General features: G+C 38.1%; 1 protein-coding gene across 2 annotated transcripts in view; it reads right to left on the bottom strand.

Moving 5' to 3' along the window:
- LOC105484560 (DExH-box helicase 9) overlaps window positions 1-22,126 on the bottom strand; it is a 48,954-nt gene that overhangs the window by 9,281 nt on the left and 17,547 nt on the right. For both annotated transcript variants that reach the window (XM_011746300.3, XM_071076692.1), the window contains 13 exons: window positions 21,430-21,476; window positions 19,803-19,939; window positions 19,403-19,492; window positions 19,156-19,317; window positions 18,936-19,013; window positions 17,882-18,073; window positions 10,700-10,841; window positions 10,248-10,330; window positions 5,006-5,162; window positions 2,564-2,664; window positions 1,244-1,457; window positions 966-1,060; window positions 623-696 (listed from right to left, as the gene is read on the bottom strand). In XM_011746300.3, the coding sequence (XP_011744602.1) occupies window positions 623-696; window positions 966-1,060; window positions 1,244-1,457; window positions 2,564-2,664; window positions 5,006-5,162; window positions 10,248-10,330; window positions 10,700-10,841; window positions 17,882-18,073; window positions 18,936-19,013; window positions 19,156-19,317; window positions 19,403-19,492; window positions 19,803-19,939; window positions 21,430-21,476 (1,572 nt within the window). The remainder of the gene's footprint in view (window positions 1-622; window positions 697-965; window positions 1,061-1,243; window positions 1,458-2,563; window positions 2,665-5,005; window positions 5,163-10,247; window positions 10,331-10,699; window positions 10,842-17,881; window positions 18,074-18,935; window positions 19,014-19,155; window positions 19,318-19,402; window positions 19,493-19,802; window positions 19,940-21,429; window positions 21,477-22,126) is intronic.

Below are 22,126 nucleotides of genomic sequence, written 5' to 3'. Positions count from 1 at the left end.
GAATGCTATTTAACATTTCCTAAAACGGATGTTGGCAGCAAATTGTTTTCATTGTCAGGACACACTAAGGAATTATACAGAGAAGTCATGGGGCACAAGTTGGCCAGATATAACCAAGTTTCAACGTTTTTGTCCTTTCAATTGATCAATTACCATGTAATTCCTGTATCTACACAGAATGCCTCCTGGCATATTTTCCAGGTTCATCTCATACCAAAATGAAGACCTTTAATCCATAAAGGAGGGTCCTTCAAGGTAGGATATTTGTCATGTGCTAAACACTGGTTATCTTTATTGATCAAATAGCATGCTATAGTATGTCAGAGATCAATGGAAATACCCAATGGGAAATTAGCGAAACACCAGCAGCCAAGAGCAATGAGAAGTAATCATCAGTTACAGTTTCAAGCTTTGTCACTTTCTACCATAACTGATTTGCAGTAATCAACACAAGTAACTACTCTTAATTATCAATAACCTATAATGCTATATAGATGCACAATAATTTTGGAGATATGAGAACACAGGAGTTTAAAAATAAGGTGTTTTTGATTCTGTTAACTGGTAAGAAGTTTCCAGTTGGTAATACTGGAACAGGCAAATAGGTTTCCCAGTAACTTACTTGCAGGAGTCAATGACATAAACAACATCGTTTATGGTAATGCTTGTTTCAGCAATATTTGTGGACAAAATAACCTGTGAAGAAAGAAAAATTACATTCTTATTACATACTTGAAAGGACTGATTTCCTTATGTAACAAATGACAAGAAAATTACAGAAGTCCTAAAAAGATCACCCAATAACTGATTAATGAACCATCTACTAAGCTCAGAAAGAGAAGACTCCTTTTTTCTTCCTCAATTTAGATGGGTTACAATTTTTTGGTTAGCTCTTTGAAGGCCTGTAACATTTGTTTAGTCTCTACCTCACTTCCAGTCCCATCACTGTAATGTTTAATATTTACCTTGGTTACTCCAACTGGTACTGGATCAAACACTTTGCGCTGTTCCTCTCGAGGAATCTGAGAATGCAGAGGTAGAATCTGATACCGATGGCTTCCTATATAACAATACAGAACAATCAGGGACTAAAAACAGGAGCTGGTTTCAAACAGCTCTCCATTATACATACTTTTATTCAAAGGTAGAGACAACACAAAATTTTGTTTTCACATACTGGCTAAGGCACTAGCAAAACCACTCATTTTCACTCTCAAATACGTGAGAATTCAAAGATTCATACCAAAATGTGGATTCATTTCCAAATGCTTCTGCATAGTATAAATCAAATTCCAGCCAGGCAAAAAAACCAACACAGCTCCAGGAACATTAAGGGTTTCAATGTACTTAAGTAGAGCTTCGATGAGTTCAAAAGGAGTTTCCTTTTCGTTCAATTGAGACATGCTCAACCTTGTTTCTGGACCATATTCATCACCACAGATCAAGTTGCAATTTGCCTGTAAAAAATGGGGAGACATATTTTGGACTGTCTCAGTTACTACAGCTTATGAGATAAGTCTTCTAGATTTCTTCCACTGACTCTAATGACTTATAATGTCATTATTTATTCTAGTTGACTAGTCACACACTATAGAATACAGAAATTTAATTTCCAAAAACACAGAGCTTACATCAATATACCGAACTTTTCTACTAACTAGTACTTCTCACAGGATAGGACTAAAACTGAAGCACAAACTTTTAAATTTGACTCAAACCTCTCATGGAGCCTTCTACCGAGTATATTTCTTTTTTACTATTACTGAAATAATGTGGTATTCTCCAAAAAGTTTACATTAGAATCAATGATAAAACAAGTTGAGAAAGTTGTTACAATTGTTTTTTTCCTGCTAAATTTTCTAATCTGCTGTTCATTTACATCTTCAGATCTTTTGATTAAAAAGATATAATCTTAGGTTTTCTAGCAAATTCTGTATTGCTGGCTGGCTCAGTCTATATTTCCAGATAATTCATTTTTATACTATCATTTGTCCAACTCTCAAACACTACAAAGTAAGTCTTTCCTGTTTCTCCTAGGAAATCCCTCATCGCTCCCTGATTTAATACTCCATCCACCTGATAATGTCATCTCCAGTCTCCTGTAGCTAAAGCTATAGCTGCTGTCTCTTAAACTTTATTGTATATACAGATCACTTGGGGATCTTGTTAAACTGTAGATTCTGATTCAGTAGATCTAGGGTGGGGCACAGGATTCTGCCTTTCTACCAGTTTCCCAGGTGCTGGAGCCTACTGAAAACACTTTGAGTAGCAAAACCTTACACAATAGTGTTGTCTCTAACCATGCCTGGCCTTTTAAACATCGTATTCTTTCTTCTCTTTCTTTTGACCTTTACGCCAGAAATAATTAAACTCGCGATAGAAAATAGCTTGTCACTGAACCGGGAATTTTTTGCAGTAAAATACATCAATTAATCCAAAGGCAGACATTAGAGTTTTTAAAAAAGTTTTCTGTAATGCTAATACACTGCATGTTATATTAACTCATTTTTTCTCTGCATTGACAACTTGCCCATAATGGAAATTCTTCATGAAATTCACTTACATCATCATCCTCACCACCATCATCATCCTTATCCTTCTTCTTCTTGTCTTTTGGTGGAGGAACAAAGTGGGTCATCTGAATGCAGTCTTCCAGAAAATATTCTGCCAGGGACAATCCAGTCAGGTTAAGTACTATCAACTTTCACAATGGGGCAGACTCAAATTCATTTGCTAATTTACAGTTCAAAACTACTTTAATACCCCTCCAGTCTGATTCTTCACAAATGCCAAAAAATTCCAGTAGCAATAACCTTATTTTCCTAATCAAATTCAGTGTTTCCCTCTCTTAGACATTGAAGGAGGGTGAGGTATCTTTTATACATGTTCCCACAGAGTCAGTTGGGGATTCCTCTGTGTATAACATTCAACCAAACGTTTATCTATACACTTCCATTGTGTGGAAGTTATACATGAAATAAGTAACTTCAATACAATATACCATAGTCCATCCTTCCTCTATCAGTAGGCACACACAAAACGGCTTCTAGTTAATCTGAAGAAGGATCTCAATGCAAGAACTGGAAGATCTGTTGATCAATTATGCCCGAGATTCTCAGATGGCCCCAGAATGTCTTTATAATCGAAACATCCTCTATATCCAAGACTCCCAAAGTGCCATTCTCATCACATCATATTTAAGGGCACATCTTATCAATATGACTTACTCCTCATGATGTTAAAACCTGATCACCTGTGGTAGTGCCTGCCAAGTTTCTCCGCCGTAAAGTTACTCATTTTCCCTTCTTCCCACACTGTACTCTTTAGAAGTTATTAAACGCAGCCCGCTCAAGGCTTAGGTAGTTTAGGCCCACTTGTTTGAAAAGTGGGGAGACCATTTACATAAATAATTTAAAATTCTTTTATAAGAGACACTTGTCGCTACTCTTTTTATTAAACCACTTATTTAAATAGCAGTATAGACACATACGTATTTTATATTTTGGTAATCTAATACCATGCTATTTTTTTTCCTCAAACTGTTCCAGCTTTGGCCATTGGGAGCTCTTTCAAGTTGGCTCCTGTGTCTCCTTATCCCCATCATTATGGGCTTTTAGGCACTTCCTTATTTTAAGGGACAAGATGTTCCAGGCTCATTTTTGTATATACTGTTTCATCCTAGCAGCAGCCATTTCTCTGGTTCCTTTAACTGGAGAAGGGCATTAAAAACAAAATCTGGATGTGGGGCATATCCCTATCTATTGGGTGTCACCGCTTCTACTCCCACTCAGCACACAGAGCTAGGAAAAAATGTGTATGTATACTAACACATGTATCCACATCTACCTGTAATTATTTCTGTATCTATCCACTTGTATCTCCATTTAGCTAAACACAGTTCATACCGATCTCTTTGAGTATAATCCAGTACCATATGGTTTGTTCTGGCAATCCCACTTATTCTTCTCTTTCTAGTAGTAAGAAACTGAGCTCCCACCACTTGCCATTCATTTACTTATATGTCAATTCCAGTACACATATTCAGCAGCTTTAGAATTAACCTGCACCCCAGTGAATTACACTGGCTTAGCCATAACATCACTTCATATCTATCTACACTGTTTCTCTCTTATTTTCATGCCCTCAATTAGAATGTGCCATAATTCTTTTTATTCCCCCACAACTACCAGATGACTATCCTAGAAAACTGTGATAACAACTCCTAAAGATAGTAAAGAAGGCTGGGCGCAGTGGCTCTAGACTGTAATCCCAGCACTTTGGGAGGCTGAGGCAGGCTGACCGCCTGAACGCCTGAGTTCATAACTTTGAGACCAGCTTGGGCAACACAGTGAGACCTTGTCTCTACAAAATACACAGAAATTAGCCAGGCGCGGCGGTGTGCACCGGTAGTCCCAGGTACTCAGGAAGCTGAGATGGGAGGACTGGTTGAGTCTGGGAGTCAGAGGTTGCAGTGAGCCACAGCATCACTACACTCCAGTCTGGGCGACAGAGTGAGACCCTGTCTCAGAAAAACAAAAAGATACTAAATAACTCTCACTTATCAGAAATATATAATCTTGATGTAAGTCCCTTAATCTTAATTCAAAATCTAGTTGCTGAGGCTCTAAAAAGGATTCTTAATTTGATCCTGGCTGCGCAAACTTTTAATAGTAATTCCCATAATTACCTATACACCACAGTGATTTCCCTTTGATCATACATTTTAATTTTTAAAAGTTTGGCTTCATAAGTAAAGGCCTGGAAACTTAGTGGATATGCAAACTACTCAAGTAGCAAATGAAACCTGGTCTCATTTCTCAGACTGTACTCACTACTGTATAAAAATTACAGGTAAGAAACTCCTCAAATATGCTATGATACATTTGATACTATAATTTGGTCTGTATTTTAAGTATTCTTTAAATCATACCTCCAATCTCCAGGATTAAGAAAATACAAACCCTACTGTACAAAAGCTGTTCCTATACCGCCCCCACAATATTACCTTGAACTGGGTAAGTCCTCCCATAAACTTCAATGATGGGGCAATTGAAGAAATATTCACAGAACATGCTGGTATCAATAGTAGCGGACATAAGAACAATGCGAACTTCAGGATAAGCCTGAACCACATCACGCAGTACTACCAGAAGGAAGTCAGTCTATTAAAACACAAACAAAATGTTTGAAATTACATTAAGTTTATACAACAAGCTACGCCTGAAAGAGTTATACAGCCACAAGACATCAATTAAATTCAGTTTCTTAGATGGCTCATAGAAGTGCAAGATAAAGGACCACAGTGGGTCCTTTATCAATTTTTAAGATATCGGTAACAATTTTTTTTTTTTTTTTGAGACGGAGTCTCGCTCTGTCGCCCAGGCTGGAGTGCAGTGGCGCCATCTCCACTCACTGCAAGCTCCGCCTCCCAGGTTCAAGCCATTCTCCTGCCTCAGCCTCCCGTATAGCTGAGACTATAGGCGTCCGCCACCGCACCTGGCTAATTTTTGTATTTTAGAAGAGACGGGGTTTCACCGTGTTAGCCAAGATGGTCTCGATCTCCTGACCTCGTGATCCGCCCGTCTCGGCCTCCCAAGGTGCTGGGATTACAGGCGTGAGCCACCGCGCCCAGCCAGCAATTTTTAAGAACAGTTGTAAGCCTAACAGTTGTGGAGATTAGAAATGAGTGCTACTGGCCGGGCTCGGTGGCTCACACCTGTAATCCCAGCATTTTGGGAGGTCAAGGTGGGTGGATCATCTGAGGTCAGGAGTTTGAGACCAGCCTGACCAACATGGAGAAACCCTGTTTCTACTAAAAATACAAAACTAGCCCAGTGTGGTGGCACATGCCTGTAATCCCAGGTACTTGGGAGGTTGAGGCAGGATAATCACTTGAACCCGGGAGGGAGAGGCTGCGGTGAGCCAAGCCATATTGGCCAGGCTGGTCTCAAACTCCTGGCCTCAAGTGATCCATCTGCCTCGGCCAACTGTATTTTTAAATTTTACTTACTTTATGGGAATGCATATTTTATGCTGTGTTGGGATTTCCTTTTTTACATACAACAGCATTGCTAAGAACTTAAGGAGACAATGCTTAACTATTTGTTGTGATCTAGACCTACACTTTCCTATTAGTCCCAACAAGATTATCTCCATGTTTATTAGCCAAATGTTTCCTCTTCTATAAATTGCCTGTATTTTTGCTCATTTTTCTACTAAGTTGTTTAAACTTTTCTTATTGATTTGTAAAAGTTGCTTATATATTCCTATACTAACATATTGGAATCTTCGAGCTTGTGGTTTTCCTTAAAGTATCTTCTAATTAAACAAATGACCTTAATTTTAATATAGAAGAAAACACTGATCTTTTATTTCAAAGTTAGTGCATTTCATGTTTTCAGCAATCCTTTCCGAAGGTTTAAGACTATGCTGCCCAATACAGTGGCATTAATCTGAATTGAGATGTACTCTAAATGTAAAACACATACCAAATTTTGAAGACATCGTATGAAAAAAAGAATGCAAAATATCTCAAATGTAACTTTTAAAATTAACTACGTGTTGTAAATATTTTAGATATTCTGGGTTAAATATGTTTAATTTCACCTTTTTAAACATATTAGAAAAATTTAAATTATGTGGCTTACATATTTCTTTTGGACAGTACTGTCCAGAAGACGCTTATTTATATTTTTGTATTTTCTACTTCAGTGTTTGAAAAACTCACGTCAACATATTTAAAGTTCTCAATCTATATGGAGTTGATTTTTGTACTTAGTTATGAGGTAGGAAACCGATTTCAACTACTTTGAAATAAACATTAGTTTCCAGTTCCATTTACTTAATTGCTTATTCCCTCTCTCACTGATCTGACATGCCACCACCATCTCCTATGTAACATACAACACACAATGTGGTTTTGTGCCCTGCCTTATCCCATTTGTCAACTCATGTACCTCACTGTCTCGATTACTTTAGCTTCAAAACAAGTCTTGTTATCTGGAAGGAAAGATTCTCCATTCTGCTCTTCTTTAGAAGTACTGGCTATTTGGGGCCATAAATCTATCTTTTTAAGTATTTATAATCACCTCATCAAGTTATATGGAAAACCCTGCTGGGATTTTAATTAGAATTGCATTCAAAATGTGAATCAACTTGAAAATAACTGATATGCTATTAAATCCTTCTATATATAAACACGGTCTTTTCTTTTTCAGTGTTCTGTAATAAAACTTATTTTTCTTGTAGAGATCTTGCATGTTTTTGTTGTTTATTCTTAGATACTGAAAACTTTGACTACTGCACTGATATTTTTCTTTAAGTTTTATTCTAGCTATTCGTGTAAGTATAAAAAATACAACTGCCTTTGGTATATTAACCTTTTATCCAGCCATATTGTTAAATTCTATTATTTGTAGTAATTGGCATGTAAGTGCACTTGGGTGTTCTATGTCAGGTGACAGAACTAGGTAAGATCCTTGAAAGAGACTGTGAAAAGCTTCTGCAGGTGGGGCACGGTGGCTCACACCTGTAAATCCCAGCACTTTGGGAGGCCGAGGTAGGCAGATCACCTGAGGTCAGTTCAAGTCCAGCTTGGACATGGTGAAACCCCGTCTCTACTAAAAATACAAAAATTAGCCAGGTGTGGTGGTGGGCGCCTACAATCCAGCTACTCGTAGGCTGAGGCAGAACTGCTTGAACTCGGGGGTGGAGGTTGCAGTGAGCTGAGATGCAGCAACTTTACTCTAGCCTGTGCAGAAGAGGGAAACTCCAAGACAAGACCGGACCAAACCAGGTAAGACTGGTCAGGACTGGACTGAACCAGACCGGACTGGAAATGACCAGACAAGACTGGTCAAGACCAGACCAAACTGGACAGGACTGGACCGGACAAGGTTTCACTGTGAATAGTACACAGACCTCGAGAGACCCATTCACCTCAGCCTCCCAAAGTGCTAGGATTACAGGCGTGAGTCACCGTGCCTGGCCCAGACTGACTTACATCCTAAGTCTTTTAAGCTGACCAAAACCACTTACTGTTTTACAAAAATACCAAGGATAATCCATGACATTATTCCAGTGTTTGGAATAATTTAAACCCTAAGAACACAGCTACATTAACCTATCTATTTGCTTTAGCTTAGTTTTGCCAAAACTCAAGATGTTTAACAACAACAGATAAAAAAGTGAGAGGAGAAATTTTTTTTTTTTTTTGAGACGGAGTCTCGCTCTGTCGCCCAGGCTGGAGTGCAGTGGCCGGATCTCAGCTCACTGCAAGCTCCGCCTCCCGGGTTTACGCCATTCTCCTGCCTCAGCCTCCCGAGTAGCTGGGACTACAGGCGCCCGCCACCTCGCCCGGCTAGTTTTTTGTATTTTTAGTAGAGACGGGGTTTCACCACGTTAGCCAGGATGGTCTCGATCTCCTGACCTCGTGATCCACCCGTCTCGGCCTCCCAAAGTGCCGGGATTACAGGCTTGAGCCACCGAGCCCGGCTGAGAAATTTTTAAGAAATGCTTTGAGGCCAGGAGGGTGGATCACCTGAGGTTAGGAGTTTGAGACCAGCCTGGCCAACATGGTGAAATCCTATCTCTACTAAAAATACAAAAAATTCGCCAGGCCTGGTGGCAGGCACCTGTAATCCCAGCTACTTCAGAGGCTGAGGCAAGGAGAATCGCTTAAACCTGGGAGGCAGAGGTTGCAGCGAGCCGAGATCGCACCATTGCACTCTAGCCTGGGTAATAAGGGTGAGACTCCGCCTCAAAAAAAAAAAAAAAAAAAAAAAAAATTATGTGTTACAGATTATCTATCATAAGATCTAAAATCCAAATCCTTTTATTAACCTTATTTTAAATTTTATTAAATAAAAAGTACATCAAATAATGTCACATTTCAAGCATAACAGTTAAATTTTTTTGACTGTTATGCTTGAAATTGGGAAATTCCCAATCCCTGGACACTACTGATTTGTCACCACAGACCAGATTTGCTTTTTTCTAAAATTTCATATGCATAAAATTATATGGTAAGTATTCTTGTCTCTAGCTTATTTCTTTTAGAATGTTTTAAAATTTATCTATACTGATGGATGATGAATCAGTACTTTATTTCTTTTTATTGCTGAGTACTATTCAATTTTATGACTTGTGATATTATGAAATATATATTTGGTCTTTGACCCCCTTTCCTGGTATATAACTCCCAAAATACTTAGAAACTCTGAGTATTCACAAGTTATGTCTTGTGTTTGCTAATGATTGACTGAACTTACGGCTGATAGCCCCTGGGTAACTTCAGGATGGGGGATGGGAGAAGAAAAAAAAAAAAAAAGAAGAAATGCTTTGAGTCACAGTTGACAGTTTATATAAGCATGCTGCCCATGCACTGAAATCTTTGAAAGACACTATACTACTTGGCTTGGATATTGTTTCATATCACTTAATTGCATAGCAAGTTGATTTTACACAGGTTTTGCCAAGGACCAAAAGAGGGGTTGGAAATAAATTCTAGTTTCTTCCTAATTTTGGCATGATTCTCATTAACATCTGAAAAGATCAGAGCTGAAAGCATCTAAAAAGACTCTTAATTATAGGCTAGGCACAATGGCTCATGCCTGTAATCCCAGCATTTTGGGAGGCTAAGGCAGGTGGATCACCTGAGGTCAGGAGTTCGATACCAGCCTGACCATCATGATGAAACCCTGTCTCTACTGAAAATACAAAAATCGATCAGGCATGGTGTCCCAGCTACTCAGGAGGCTGAGGCAGAATTGCCTGAATGCAGGAGGTGGAGGTTGCTGTGAGCCGAGATCGTGCCACTGCACTGCAGCCTGGGTGACAGAGTGAGAATCTGTCTCAAAAAACAAACAAACAAACAAAAAAAACCATTATAAAATCTGTCATAAACTTCCAATTCAAGGAAAAATGAATCATAAAAATTCCATCAGCTATTTAGTCATAAATCATTAGTTCAATTGCTGAATTATGCCAGCTATTACTGCAGTTATACTTTACGATATAGGTCTTCACCTCCAGAATGCTTTGTGTAAAGTTTAATACGAGGAAAAAAACAAACAAAAAAAAGATTGAAGAATCTCGCTAAAAAAGGATTTTCAACATCTTAGTGATTGAAGTTCATGGTTTTGATAATGATAAAAACGGGGAAAATGGAAAACAAAGCAAAGACATTCTACTGATTTCTGTTAGAAATAGCAGAATTAGTACCTTATTGTACCTCTCAAGTTACTTACATTAATGTCTCTTTCATGTATTTCATCTACAATTACATGACTGATTCCTCGAATGCCTGCTTCTAATTTTCTTAGGAGTACACCTTGAAAAGAAAAACAAGCAACAAACTATAGAAAAGTTCAAAGAAGCAAATCTCTGAACAATTATATTTCAACTAGGATACCACAGCATCATTTTAGAAAACAATCACATTTACACTTAAACTATTAAAAAGTGATAATGTACTATGAAATATAGTTTTCAATGATTTTATGATTTCATTTTCTCTAAGCTACAAGATCTAATGGGTATATCATACTTTCCACGAAGGAAAAAACTGCCAAGTTTCATTTAAACGAGAAATCTGAGACTGGCTCATTACTTCTTTCCAGTCATTCTGTTCTGCTATCAAGTTTTCTTCACTAACACCACAATATGGACCTCAAATGAAAGATCAAAATACATTACTGACCTACAGTACAAAACATTATACTGGCATGAGGACGAGGAAGTATAGACTCAAATCGAACACTGTAGCCACAGCTTTTTCCAGGCTCTTCTCCTCTTTCAAATGCAACTCGCTCTGCCACAGAAACTGCACTGATTCTTCTGGGCTGAGACAGAAAAAAAGTAAAGCGACTTAACAACTACAAAGTTAGATACACTTATTAGCATTTTTGGATTATTGTAGTAATCCAGCTGAATAATTAACAGAAACAATAAATGTACAAAAAATACTATTTGATTCTATGGCAGACTAACTTAAATGTTGTTTTTCATTTTGTATATAAAATGATTCTACAATTTGTCATTGTCTCCAACTCTTAAATAGTATTCAAAGTGATTTTCCAGTAACAGGGCACAGCATACGTAGGGGGGTTTGTTTTTGTAACTGATTGCCACACTAAAAACACAGTTTTAGAAAATTATTTAACTGAGACCTATGGGAATCAGGAAGGTGAACAATTGCCTTCTTGGCCATACGTACTGTGACAACCTTCTGCTCAGTTATTAACTCAGCAAACAAACATTCAATGCACTTTTGCATCAGGTGCCAGAGAAGGTGCTAGAGATAGGAAACTGAAATCACTGTTTTTGATGAGCTCACACAGCAGGAAAAACTGACTGTGTATTGCTATTTCCAACAATCAATCTGCAAGACTCTAAGCGGAATGCTATAGATTAAGTGTTGGACCTTTTTATGAAAACTCTTCTGAAGTGTTCCATGTCTTCTAAGTACAAAAACAATCTTTACTTGGTGGATACTATGAGGACATGCCTAATGTACAGCTACAGAGGTACACGAAGATTTATATACTGCATGCTTTTAAGTTGCCTTGGGTTTGATTCTGTCTAAAAGTTCCTGATGACAGGCTAGATTTCAGTTCCTTGTTTGAGAAAACTTTTTCTGAGTTTCATACTTACTTAAGTACCTATTTGATATCTCATGTTAGGACATGACTAGGAAACCAGAGGCTGATGTAATATTTAATATAAAACATGATTTTAATTTCTATTCTCCTAATACAAGAGTTAATTAGGGTATGAGGCTAGTAACATGTAAAAGTATACTATCACTGGGCTCATATTTATCCTGCCCATAAAGATAGAAGAATGAAAGCTACTTTGTTGAACACACCGTGTAGAATTTTGGTAGCTTTTACCGATCACTATCTTCTTTGTACTAAACAATCCTTTCAATAATCTTATTTAGCAATGGGTAAGGATTTTTCCAGCTATTTCACCATTTTCTTGAATTTCTCTATATTTCATAGAAATTACCAAAGTTCTGAAGGTTCAACTCCTGTAAGTCAGATCAGCTGTTTAAATATCAACACATCAAATATACGCACTTTCATCCAGAGATTTAGTGAGAACAAAATGAGATACACAGTGCTCTGCACCTCAGTTACCCTGAAAAATAGTGTTACATGAAAGTATGGGCTCTGTATCTTTCCATCAAGAGAGTCCTACATACTTGAGTCAAGGAATGTGAAAATGATATTTCACTAAAGGTATAAAATGTAACCACCAAGTTTTCTGTGTACTTTCAAAAAGTTGCTTGCATTCTACAACCTATCATCCCCCTTTTCTACTACTGTCTTTCCTATAGTTTTTCTTCTTTTTTTCTTTTCTAACACTTCCACTAACAGCTGGCTTCCAGAAAGACTTAAAATATTAGGATATTTGACTCTTCTGAGGTGTTGTGTTCACAGGCTACTGGTTCTCAGAGATGGCTTTGCCACCTTGGGGTTATTTTCAAGTCTACGATCCTTGTGGTTTCCAGATTACTCCTAAACTGAATATGCGCAGGAGATGGCCCGTTTCTCAAGCAGTTATCTATTTTAGTTCTTAACTACCCACAAAACACAAACATCTTAAGGCCGGGCGCGGTGGCTCAAGCCTGTAATCCCAGCACTTTGGGAGGCCGAGACGGGCGGATCACGAGGTCAGGAGATCGAGACCATCCTGGCTAACACGGTGAAACCCCGTCTCTACTAAAACATACAAAAAACTAGCCGGGCGAGGTGGCGGGCGCCTGTAGTCCCAGCTACTTGGGAGGCTGAGGCAGGAGAATGGCATAAACCCGGGAGGCGGAGCTTGCAGTGAGCTGAGATCCGGCCACTGCACTCCAGCCTGGGCGACAGAGCGAGACTCCGTCTCAAAAAAAAAAACAAAAAACAAAAAACACAAACATCTTAAATCCCAAGGAAGCCACGATAGAGGTTTTAAATACTAGTACAGGAGGTGCCTGTATTATCACATATTACTAATTACAAGAAGTGCCTGTAAACCATGATCAGAAGCACTTTTTGCTAAATTTGTAAGTATGACTAGAACATTAATTTCAAGACAACTATTCCAACACCAAAGAAATAAATGACCCCGCAATCTTTTTCCCGTATTTTGTATGCTTCTCTGATTTACCAACTTCCAGTTTCCTCAACAGCCCTTGACTTAAACAAAAAACATTTAAAACACATATTAAAAAGAGAAATTTTTCATCTCTTGTTGATTTGACTAGAAATCTGTAATTTTTCTTGAGGGGAGTGTGGCAAAATGCTTAAAAGTTAAAATATGCATACCCTCTGACCCAACAATTCTATGTCTAGGAATTTAATCCAATTAATCAAAGAGTATACACGTATGTCCATCCCAGCATACATATGAAAATATCAGAAACCATCTTTAAGCCTGGTGCAGTAGCTAGCCAGTGAATTCCAACATTTTGGGAGGCCAAGGCAGGAGGAATGCTGGAGGCAATGAGTTCAAGACCAGCCTGGGCAACACGGTGAGACATCATCTTTACAAAAATAAACATCAGCTAGGTCTGGTGACAGAGGCCTCTAGTCCCAGCTACTCCAGAGTCTGAGGCTGGCGGGTTGCTACACCCAGGAGTTTGAGGTTGCAGTAAGCAATGATGGTGTGTCCCTGCAATCCCAACAGAGTAAGACCCTGTCTCTCAAGAAACAAAAAATTACTCCCAGGTTCAAGCAATCCTCCCACCTCAGCCTCCAAAGTACTTGGGACTACACTGGGGAGCCATCACGCCTAATTAATTTTTGTATTTTTTTTTTTTTTTTTTTTTGAGACGGAGTCTCGCTCTGCTGCCCAGGCTGGAGTGCAGTGGCCGGATCTCAGCTCACTGCAAGCTCCGCCTCCCAGGTTCACACCATTCTCCTGCCTCAGCCTCCTGAGTAGTTGGGACTACAGGCGCCTGCCACCGCGCCCGGCTAGTTTTTTGTATTTTTTTAGTAGAGACGGGGTTTCACCGTGTTAGCCAGGATGGTCTCGATCTCCTGGCCTCGTGATCCGCCCGTCTCGGCCTCCCAAAGTGCTGGGATTACAGGCTTGAGCCACCGCACCCGGCTAATTTTTGTATTTTTTGTAGAGATGGAATTTCGCCATGTTGCCCAGGCTGGTCTTAAACTCCTGCACTCAAATAATCCAACTGTCTTGAACTCTCAAAAGTGCTGTAATTACAGGTGTGAGTCACCAAGCCTGGCCTGGGTTTTGGAGTTTTAAAAAATTATTCTATTCTTAAAATTTCCCCAAGGTGTATGTATTACTCTTGTAGTACACAAAAAGCAATAAAAAAATTCTAATTATTAATTCTTAGCTCATTAGAAATATTCACAGGACAGGCATTTTTTGTGGGATGACAATGCTTAACCTGAGAGTATCAATGAATATTTAAACACTTCTCAGACTGCATGCCACCTTACAGCATATGAAGATGCTCTCCTTATCCCTTAAATAATCTATTGCTTTTCCCATGATCTTCTGTGCTTCAATTATTATTTTATATATTCTGCCAATGAATAAATACAAGGCACGGCTCATAGGTAAAACAAGTTCTATCTATACCTGCAGGGCCACTTCTATTATAAGAATATACACATATTCTATATTCCTCAAATATAAATAAGAATCAAGAACATAAAGACATCTAGAAATCATATTTGTGTAATATAACAGTAAAAACCAGGGCGGCATATGCCTTATTTATGCTTCAGAATACTAGTAAAATCTTTTCCTGCTGCACTCTAGTAGATTAAAAACACAAGCTCAGAGGTGATTTTTGCCTAAGGACACATAAATGACTTAAGACTTCAAATTTTCTTTACTCCCAATATAATCCTTTTTCCAGTTACTTTACCTTTTATTATTTTAACTATGTTATACTTGGATTACTAAATATGCTAAAAACAAAACAGGAACTGACAAAAGTGAGACTAGTTAGACAGTACCACTGATGAAAGCAAAAGGTATTTTTCCAACAGAAAGTTGGAAGAATAATTCCAACTGTCCTCCAGATATGTGCTTTTCTTTTAATTTTCATTCCATGTATCTGCTTATCTCATTTTCTCTTTAGAATTTTACTACTCTTGCCTGGAGTCCAGCCATAGTAGTAGGTAATTCCAAGTGCTAACCTCTTCCTCACACTTCTGACTGGTTTAACTGAAGTAGTGCTAATAATACGTACTAAGCACTCACTGAAATTTCTATGTACCAGGTACTGGGTAACACTTTCTATACCACAAGAGGTTGGAGGTATCTCCCAAATTGTTATTTTGTAGTATTCTAGAATCCATACCTTTGATGTACACCTCTTGCCATTTACCCACAACTGCAGCAATTTCTTCCATCTTTCAGAACTGAAGTTCTAAAAGGTCCCAACTGTGCTCTTTTTCACATCTGAGCGTTAAATACACAGTAATGTGACTAAGCTGCCACAAAATGTCAAGATTCCTAATGCACTAGATACTACAAAATGTATCAGGCTTCATCACCTCCATCTTCTAAGGTTCTGAGTTTATTTTGTAAAAAGAACAGCTCACATCCTGAAATGATGGTACTATGGAGTAAGTACAGGATCGATAAAACCACATTAATATGCTTGATTTATATCCTACAATTAAAATTTGTCTCTTTCAAACAACTTTAAAGGTAGAAGATAACTATTTCCTACTTAAAATTTTCTGCATAGAGCCCACAGGTTTTAAGTGGCTTGAGCATGGATAGCCTGAAGGAGAGAATTCAGTGAGTTTGGTTGAGAATTTACACTAAGGCTGATGTCATGGTTTGAGCTACTCATTCTGTTATACTCCAGTCCATAACTCAACTTGTGCTCTGTGAACTGAGATAATACACTTAAAATCAGGAACATAAAAAAACTTTCTAATACTTAACTGATGACTTCATGTGGTTTCCTATAGATGGCCACAAGTGTAAGATAAGGGAAAAATGATTCAACAGCGGTATTACTGCAAAAATAACTACTGCTATCTCAGACTGTGCCAACAGTACAGTATATTAAAAACAAAAATAAAAAACTGTATTCTGTAATAACCAATCAGCACGCCCAGGCCTACTTTTCATATTATAGGTAGGTGCTGATGAATCTGAATGCGTTTAACTAAATCTTAGACCTACCGGACCTTCATGGCTGAACTATAAATGTTTAGTTGAGACTTTCGAACTACGTACATATTAGGACACAATATAGGTTTTTAAAATTTTCAAGACTTGTTACAGTTCAGAGGTATGAGACTGACTTTGGGACAAACACTAGGACAAAAACATAAGTCACAGAATGTAGATGCAATATGACAGTAATTCACCCCAAATCAGAAGACACAGGTTTGCTAATACATTTCCATGCCACTGAACATTTTAAAAGACAGTGAGACAAAGCACTTCTCACTTGGGCAGGAATTTTTACTCTATTTATGACATGCAGACAACTTGAGACGCCTGTCTTCAGCTCGCCTGTTAAATTCTGCACTTCTTTCTGCTATATGCTGGAACTGCTTTTGAGATTAGAAATGGATAGTGGTAAGAGAGGGGACAGGCGGGTAAGAGCAGAGCAGAGCTGAGCTCAAGGCTTCCCTTCTGTAAAATTGCACACTCTTGAACAATGTTCTTCTTGAAAGATGAATTAAGAATTAAGAATAAGAATTTTTATTGGAGTGTGATGATATCTGGGGCTAGGGCCTTCACTGTAAGTCAAAAAATCCATAGCCAGTTTTAGGGGTGAGTCGGGAAATCAAAGAAAATTTTGTGAACAAGAAAGCTAGGAATCCTTTCCCAGAAAAACGTGAATTTATCATATTTTTTTCAAGGCTAAGATATCATAAGCCTTAGGATGCAACGTGATTCCTTCAGCAATTTTTTTCAGGTGAAAACCCAATTCTCATATAAAACATACATTATAAAAATGCATCTCAATTTCAGAAATGTTAAAAAGCTTCAGATATATGCTTTATACATGCAAATGTAAATGAACATGCACACTTTTTGTTATTTCAAAGTTCGTAACTCTCCTCTGAAAATTGATTATGTTTCCCAGATTAAGCAACATTAACCCACTGGGGAAAAAAAAAATTTCTAAGTCAAGATGTAAGCCTACCTGAGAGGTAGTACCTGGCTATTTGCAATGCTCTCCCATCAAGTGCCTGAAGTACAGGGTAGAGCCAACGGAACTGCTTTAACCTGAGAACAGCTAATCAGTTCTTCCCTAAGTACTGGGACAAACTCGCAGGCACTGCTCATTGCTGGTAAGGTAATACAGTGTTAGTTAAAAGGAAGAATCCTAAAAGGCAGATTGCTTGGTTTTTTAATCCTAGTTCTACCTCTTTCTGTATAACCGTGGGCATTTTACCTTCTTTGTGAGTTAATTTACTGAAAGACAAATACTATGTGAAATAGTACTTACATCTTAGGGTCATTACGAACTTTGATTGAGTTTTTTCTTAAAAGCTACTGCTTAAAATAGAACATGGCATAAGTTAACCATTACCTGTTTTACTGGTTTTTATTCAATATCAAGGTGGTAAGACAGAGATGATAAAGATTTGGATGAACATTAGGACAAAGAATTCTTAATCTTGACAGTCTGATTCTAGGCCCAGAGACTCCCTTTAAGCCCAGATAAAAAGAATCCCTCATAGTCCAGTTCTGCTTACTAGTGTAGCATACTAGAGATTAGAAAAAGACTTAAGTTCTTTTTATTGTTTGTTTTTTTTTTTTAAATTTAATTTCAAGGGCACAACACTAACTCTCACAACCTTATATAATCACAAAAAGTAGTTAAAGAAAGAATTAGAAATAGTCTGGTCTCCAGGTATTTCATGGTTGGTCTACTACTTACCTGAGTTACTACAATGTTACACTCTGCTGCTCGGTCATTCTGGATAAAGTCATCTAGAATGAACTGGGGAACCTGTGTGGTTTTCCCACACCCAGTAGCACCTCTAATAATGACAACTGAATTTTGACTGATTGCTTCCAGAATCTCACTTTCAAATTTCTTCACAGGCAGTAACTCTCTCTCCTGCAAGATCTGCATTAGAAAAGTCACACTTTAGTCAAATTTCTACCAACACATTAGAAGCAACTGTCTTGATCCTTCAAAAAACTTCCATCTCTAGATGTCGGGAGCAGTGGCTCACGCCTGTAATCCCAGCACTTTGGGAGGCTGAGGATCATGAGGTCAGGAGTTCGAGACCAGTCTTGCCAACATGGTGAAACCCCATCTCTACTAAAAATACAAAAATTAGCCAGCTGTGGTGGCATGCGCCTGTAATCCTACCTACTCAGGAGGCTGAGGCAGAACGGCTTGAACCCAGGAGGCGGAGGGTACAGTGAGTCGAGATCATGCCACTGTACTCCAGCCTGGGCAACTCAGTGAGACTTTGTCTCAAGAAAACAAACAAAAAAAACCAAACTTCCATCTCTTTTTTAGATTTCCATTGGCTTAGTGATAAAGTGTTTTTTTTTTTTTTCCAAAAAAATTTCTCTAATAGAACTGCTTCTTTCCACTAAACTTCTGAAGAATGTATCTTTTGGTGTTGTCCAAAAACTAAATTTTCTCATTGTCCCTGAACATCGCACATGCACTCCTTCTAACATTTTAATTTTTTATTTGGAAAACACAAAGACAAACAACAAAAAACCCAACAACAAAAGGAGTTACTGCCCTGAATCTCTCCACTTTTATTAAATTACATTAAGAAGTGAAATTATCTCCCAGGCCCTCAACTCACAGCAACTAACTTCTGGGGTAACTAGGATTAAGCAGTTTGATACATATCTTTTGATGTGCCCTCCTAAAAAGGGCAAAATGTATTATTCTTTGACTTTTTACCCAAACCTAGAATGTTCTGAAGCTCTGGGCACTACATGTCTAAATAATTCAGACTTACTGCTTGCAAATCATGATCCTGTTCCAACTGGTACATCAATTCATTCTTGAGGTCCATGCTTATTTGCTCTGGAGTAGCCTGTAAAACAAAAAGCCAACATGGTCAAACAAAGCATGTAATTCTGCTTCAAAATAAATCCATTTTTTACCTAGACATACTAATGAAGTATAGTCAAGAGTAAAACACAAGAGTCTCATCTCAAAAACAATATTGCACTCACAAAAGCCAGAGGCCCCTCATCAATGTTGCTACTAGTCCAAGGATTCCAGTTGGATTGTGGAGGTGACCAAGGAACCACACCCACTTGGTTTTGTCGCTGAGATGGTTCAAATTGAGCCAATTTGCCAATGTTGAGTGCAACTGGCACAGAAGGATCTTCAGGCTATTAAAAAATAAGAAAAAAAAATATGACTTGCTTGTCTACTGAGTGTTTTACACAAATGTGAACTAAATAGCTTTATGCTTACCGGGGGCAAAATCTCAAGGTTTAGCTCTTGAATGATGTTTTGCAGTTGATGCTCTAAATCTTGAGAGAGGTTTACTTTGTAAGGCTCCACCTACGGAAAAAGGATCACACATAACAACACTACTCAAATCTACTACAATGGGGCTAAGACTATACAGTCAATACTAAGTCTACAATATTCCTAAACCAACAGTCAGTTCCCTTTAGTGCAAGAACTACTTCAATGGTTATTTACTCACTGCCTATTATGAACATTATGCCAGACACAGAGATGATTAGCAGGACCATTTTCATTCCCTGAGGTAAGATTCCTTGAAATTAAACTTCTTTAGCCAAATACTAAACAAGAGCTAAATTGAATCCTACACTATCTCACAAGTCTATTAAATCTAAAGACTCACTGTCTCTCCTTCCTTCTTCTTTGTAAGTCCAGAGTAAGCTTCAACCACTCCAAGATGGTAGAGTTGTCTGACAAGTGACAGGGCACAGGACTGTGCTGCCAGTTTCTTATTTGATCCATGTTCTCGTGCAAAAATCCCTGTAATGTAAGGTCAGGATTACCAGAAAGAAATCACCTAAGTGAAGAAACATCACAAGAAACTATGGGTTTACATACACAAGAAGCTCTCAAATACAGTGTATGCCATGGGTTCTAGCTAAACAAAAGAAATTGCCCAACAGCTTAGCAACTAAATAACCAACTGTTTTGGTTACGGGCTGATACTAGGACTCATACAAATCAATATTATGAAAGCAAATAATCTATTTCAACAAAGTTGTCACTGTTAAGATCATCGGGCATTAAAAAAGGGGAAGAAAACATAGTTTGAAAAGACAAAGAGTAAAAAATAAACCAGTAAAAGTAATTGGGTCCAGAGTGGTTAACTAGACCAGGATTTGGGAAACTTTTTCCATAAAGGGTCAAATAATAAATATTTTAGGCTTTGCAGGCCATAGAGTCTCTTGTCACAACTACTCAACTCTGCCTTTAATGTGTGAAAGCACTTACTGACAATAGAGTTTGACAAACCACAGGCCTGGGAATGGCTTTACGTTTTTCAGGATTTGTAAAAATAAAACAAAAATAACAACGTGTGACCTGTGAAGTCTAAAATATGAGTGTAGCTATGTTACACAATAAAACAGTTCTTATAAAAACAGGCAGTAAGTTGGATTTGGCCAGAGGGATATAGTTTGCTGACTTCAGCATTAAACTAAAGCTAAGTTACTCATATCCTTAAAGAAAATATTAATAGAAAGTTTCCTCTCCTCCAGTATCATTCAGCTTTAGGAGAGATGAATATAAAGCAAAGGGGTACAAAGATATCTTTCTGCCTAACTAGCCAAATTAACCTTGATAAGTGAGCTGACATAAGTTAGCCTGCCTTTATCCTCTCTCCCTTAGTATTACCCATCCACTCAAAATAACTCATTTTATATATAAAAATGAAAAAATGTTTTAAGGCCAGGCGCAGTGGCTCACCCCTGTAATCCCAGCACTTTGGGAGGCTGAGGCGGGCGGATCACAAGGTCAGGAGATCGAGACCATCTGGCTAACATGACGAAACCCTGTCCCTACTAAAAAATACAAAATAATTAGCTGGGCGTGGTGACTGGCGCCTGTAGTACCAGCTACTGGGGAGGCTGAGGCAGGAGAATGGGGTGAACCCGGGAGGCGGAGCTTGCAGTGAACCGAGATCACACCACTGCACTCTAGCCTGGGCGACAGAGCAAGACTCCATTTAAAAAAAAAAAAAAGTTTAAAATTCTTTGACGCTGGCAGATTCCTAATCATCTCACTGTGTCTTACCTTTGAAATACTACACTAACACGGTCTGTTTTCACATGCAAACTGGGAGACTTTGCCTCTACTTTATAATTACTAATATTCTAATATATACCCTAGATGCTATCTTATATCATGTGCTCTTTCAATAATACAGCTTCTGTATATGTGGCTCAAGACTTAAATGTGAAGATTCCTTCTCTATACAAAGACTTGGAATATTGGGTAACAGTAACACTTACTTCTGCCCAGCTGCTTGATATAAATGGTCATTTCTGCAATAAAGCTCCTGTAACAACATATACAAGCAAGGTTAGAAATTTCACTGTTAGAAACTGGCAAATCCAGGTCTCCCAAGTCAGGCAGGCTTTCCAACTGCTTAGGCAAATCACAGAAAAAAAAAAAAAATTACCAACATTTATTTCTGCCCAACCCTAGAACAAATGAAGTATATAAACTTCATATAATATACAACATGGCATAACACAACTATAATCAAAGTTGATGAGCCAATTGTTCATGAAAGGAAAACGTTAGGGTATTAGATTTTATATTTACTTACTCTTATTCCAAAGGCTGGAGTCTCAAGAGCTACAACACATTCCATGAAAAGGAATTTTCCACTTAGCTTGGAGCCAAGAAATAAAGCAGGCCCCAAATGTTTTACATTACAGTTATAATTATTGTAAGATTCCTTTGCATAGGCCACTCAGTAATGACTGCGATCTATTAAGCTAATATACGCAAACACACATGCACATACACTTTGTGCATAATCAATGGCTCCTGAGGCAGAGTTCTCACATCTGCCTGCAGTTGGAAGCAGCCCTGGATGACAAAAAACTTAGCCTATTTTTATCACATTTATTTAAATCAGGTCCTGGAGAATAAAACACATGTTGTAACATTACATCTAAAACTGCTAGCAGAGTCTAAAAA

The sequence above is a fragment of the Macaca nemestrina genome, chromosome 1 (assembly GCF_043159975.1).
Source record: "Macaca nemestrina isolate mMacNem1 chromosome 1, mMacNem.hap1, whole genome shotgun sequence".
In the NCBI taxonomy this organism is placed as follows: Eukaryota; Metazoa; Chordata; class Mammalia; order Primates; family Cercopithecidae; genus Macaca; species Macaca nemestrina.
The sequence above is the reverse complement of the archived record's forward strand: the minus strand, read 5'-3'. Positions and strand labels throughout refer to the sequence as shown.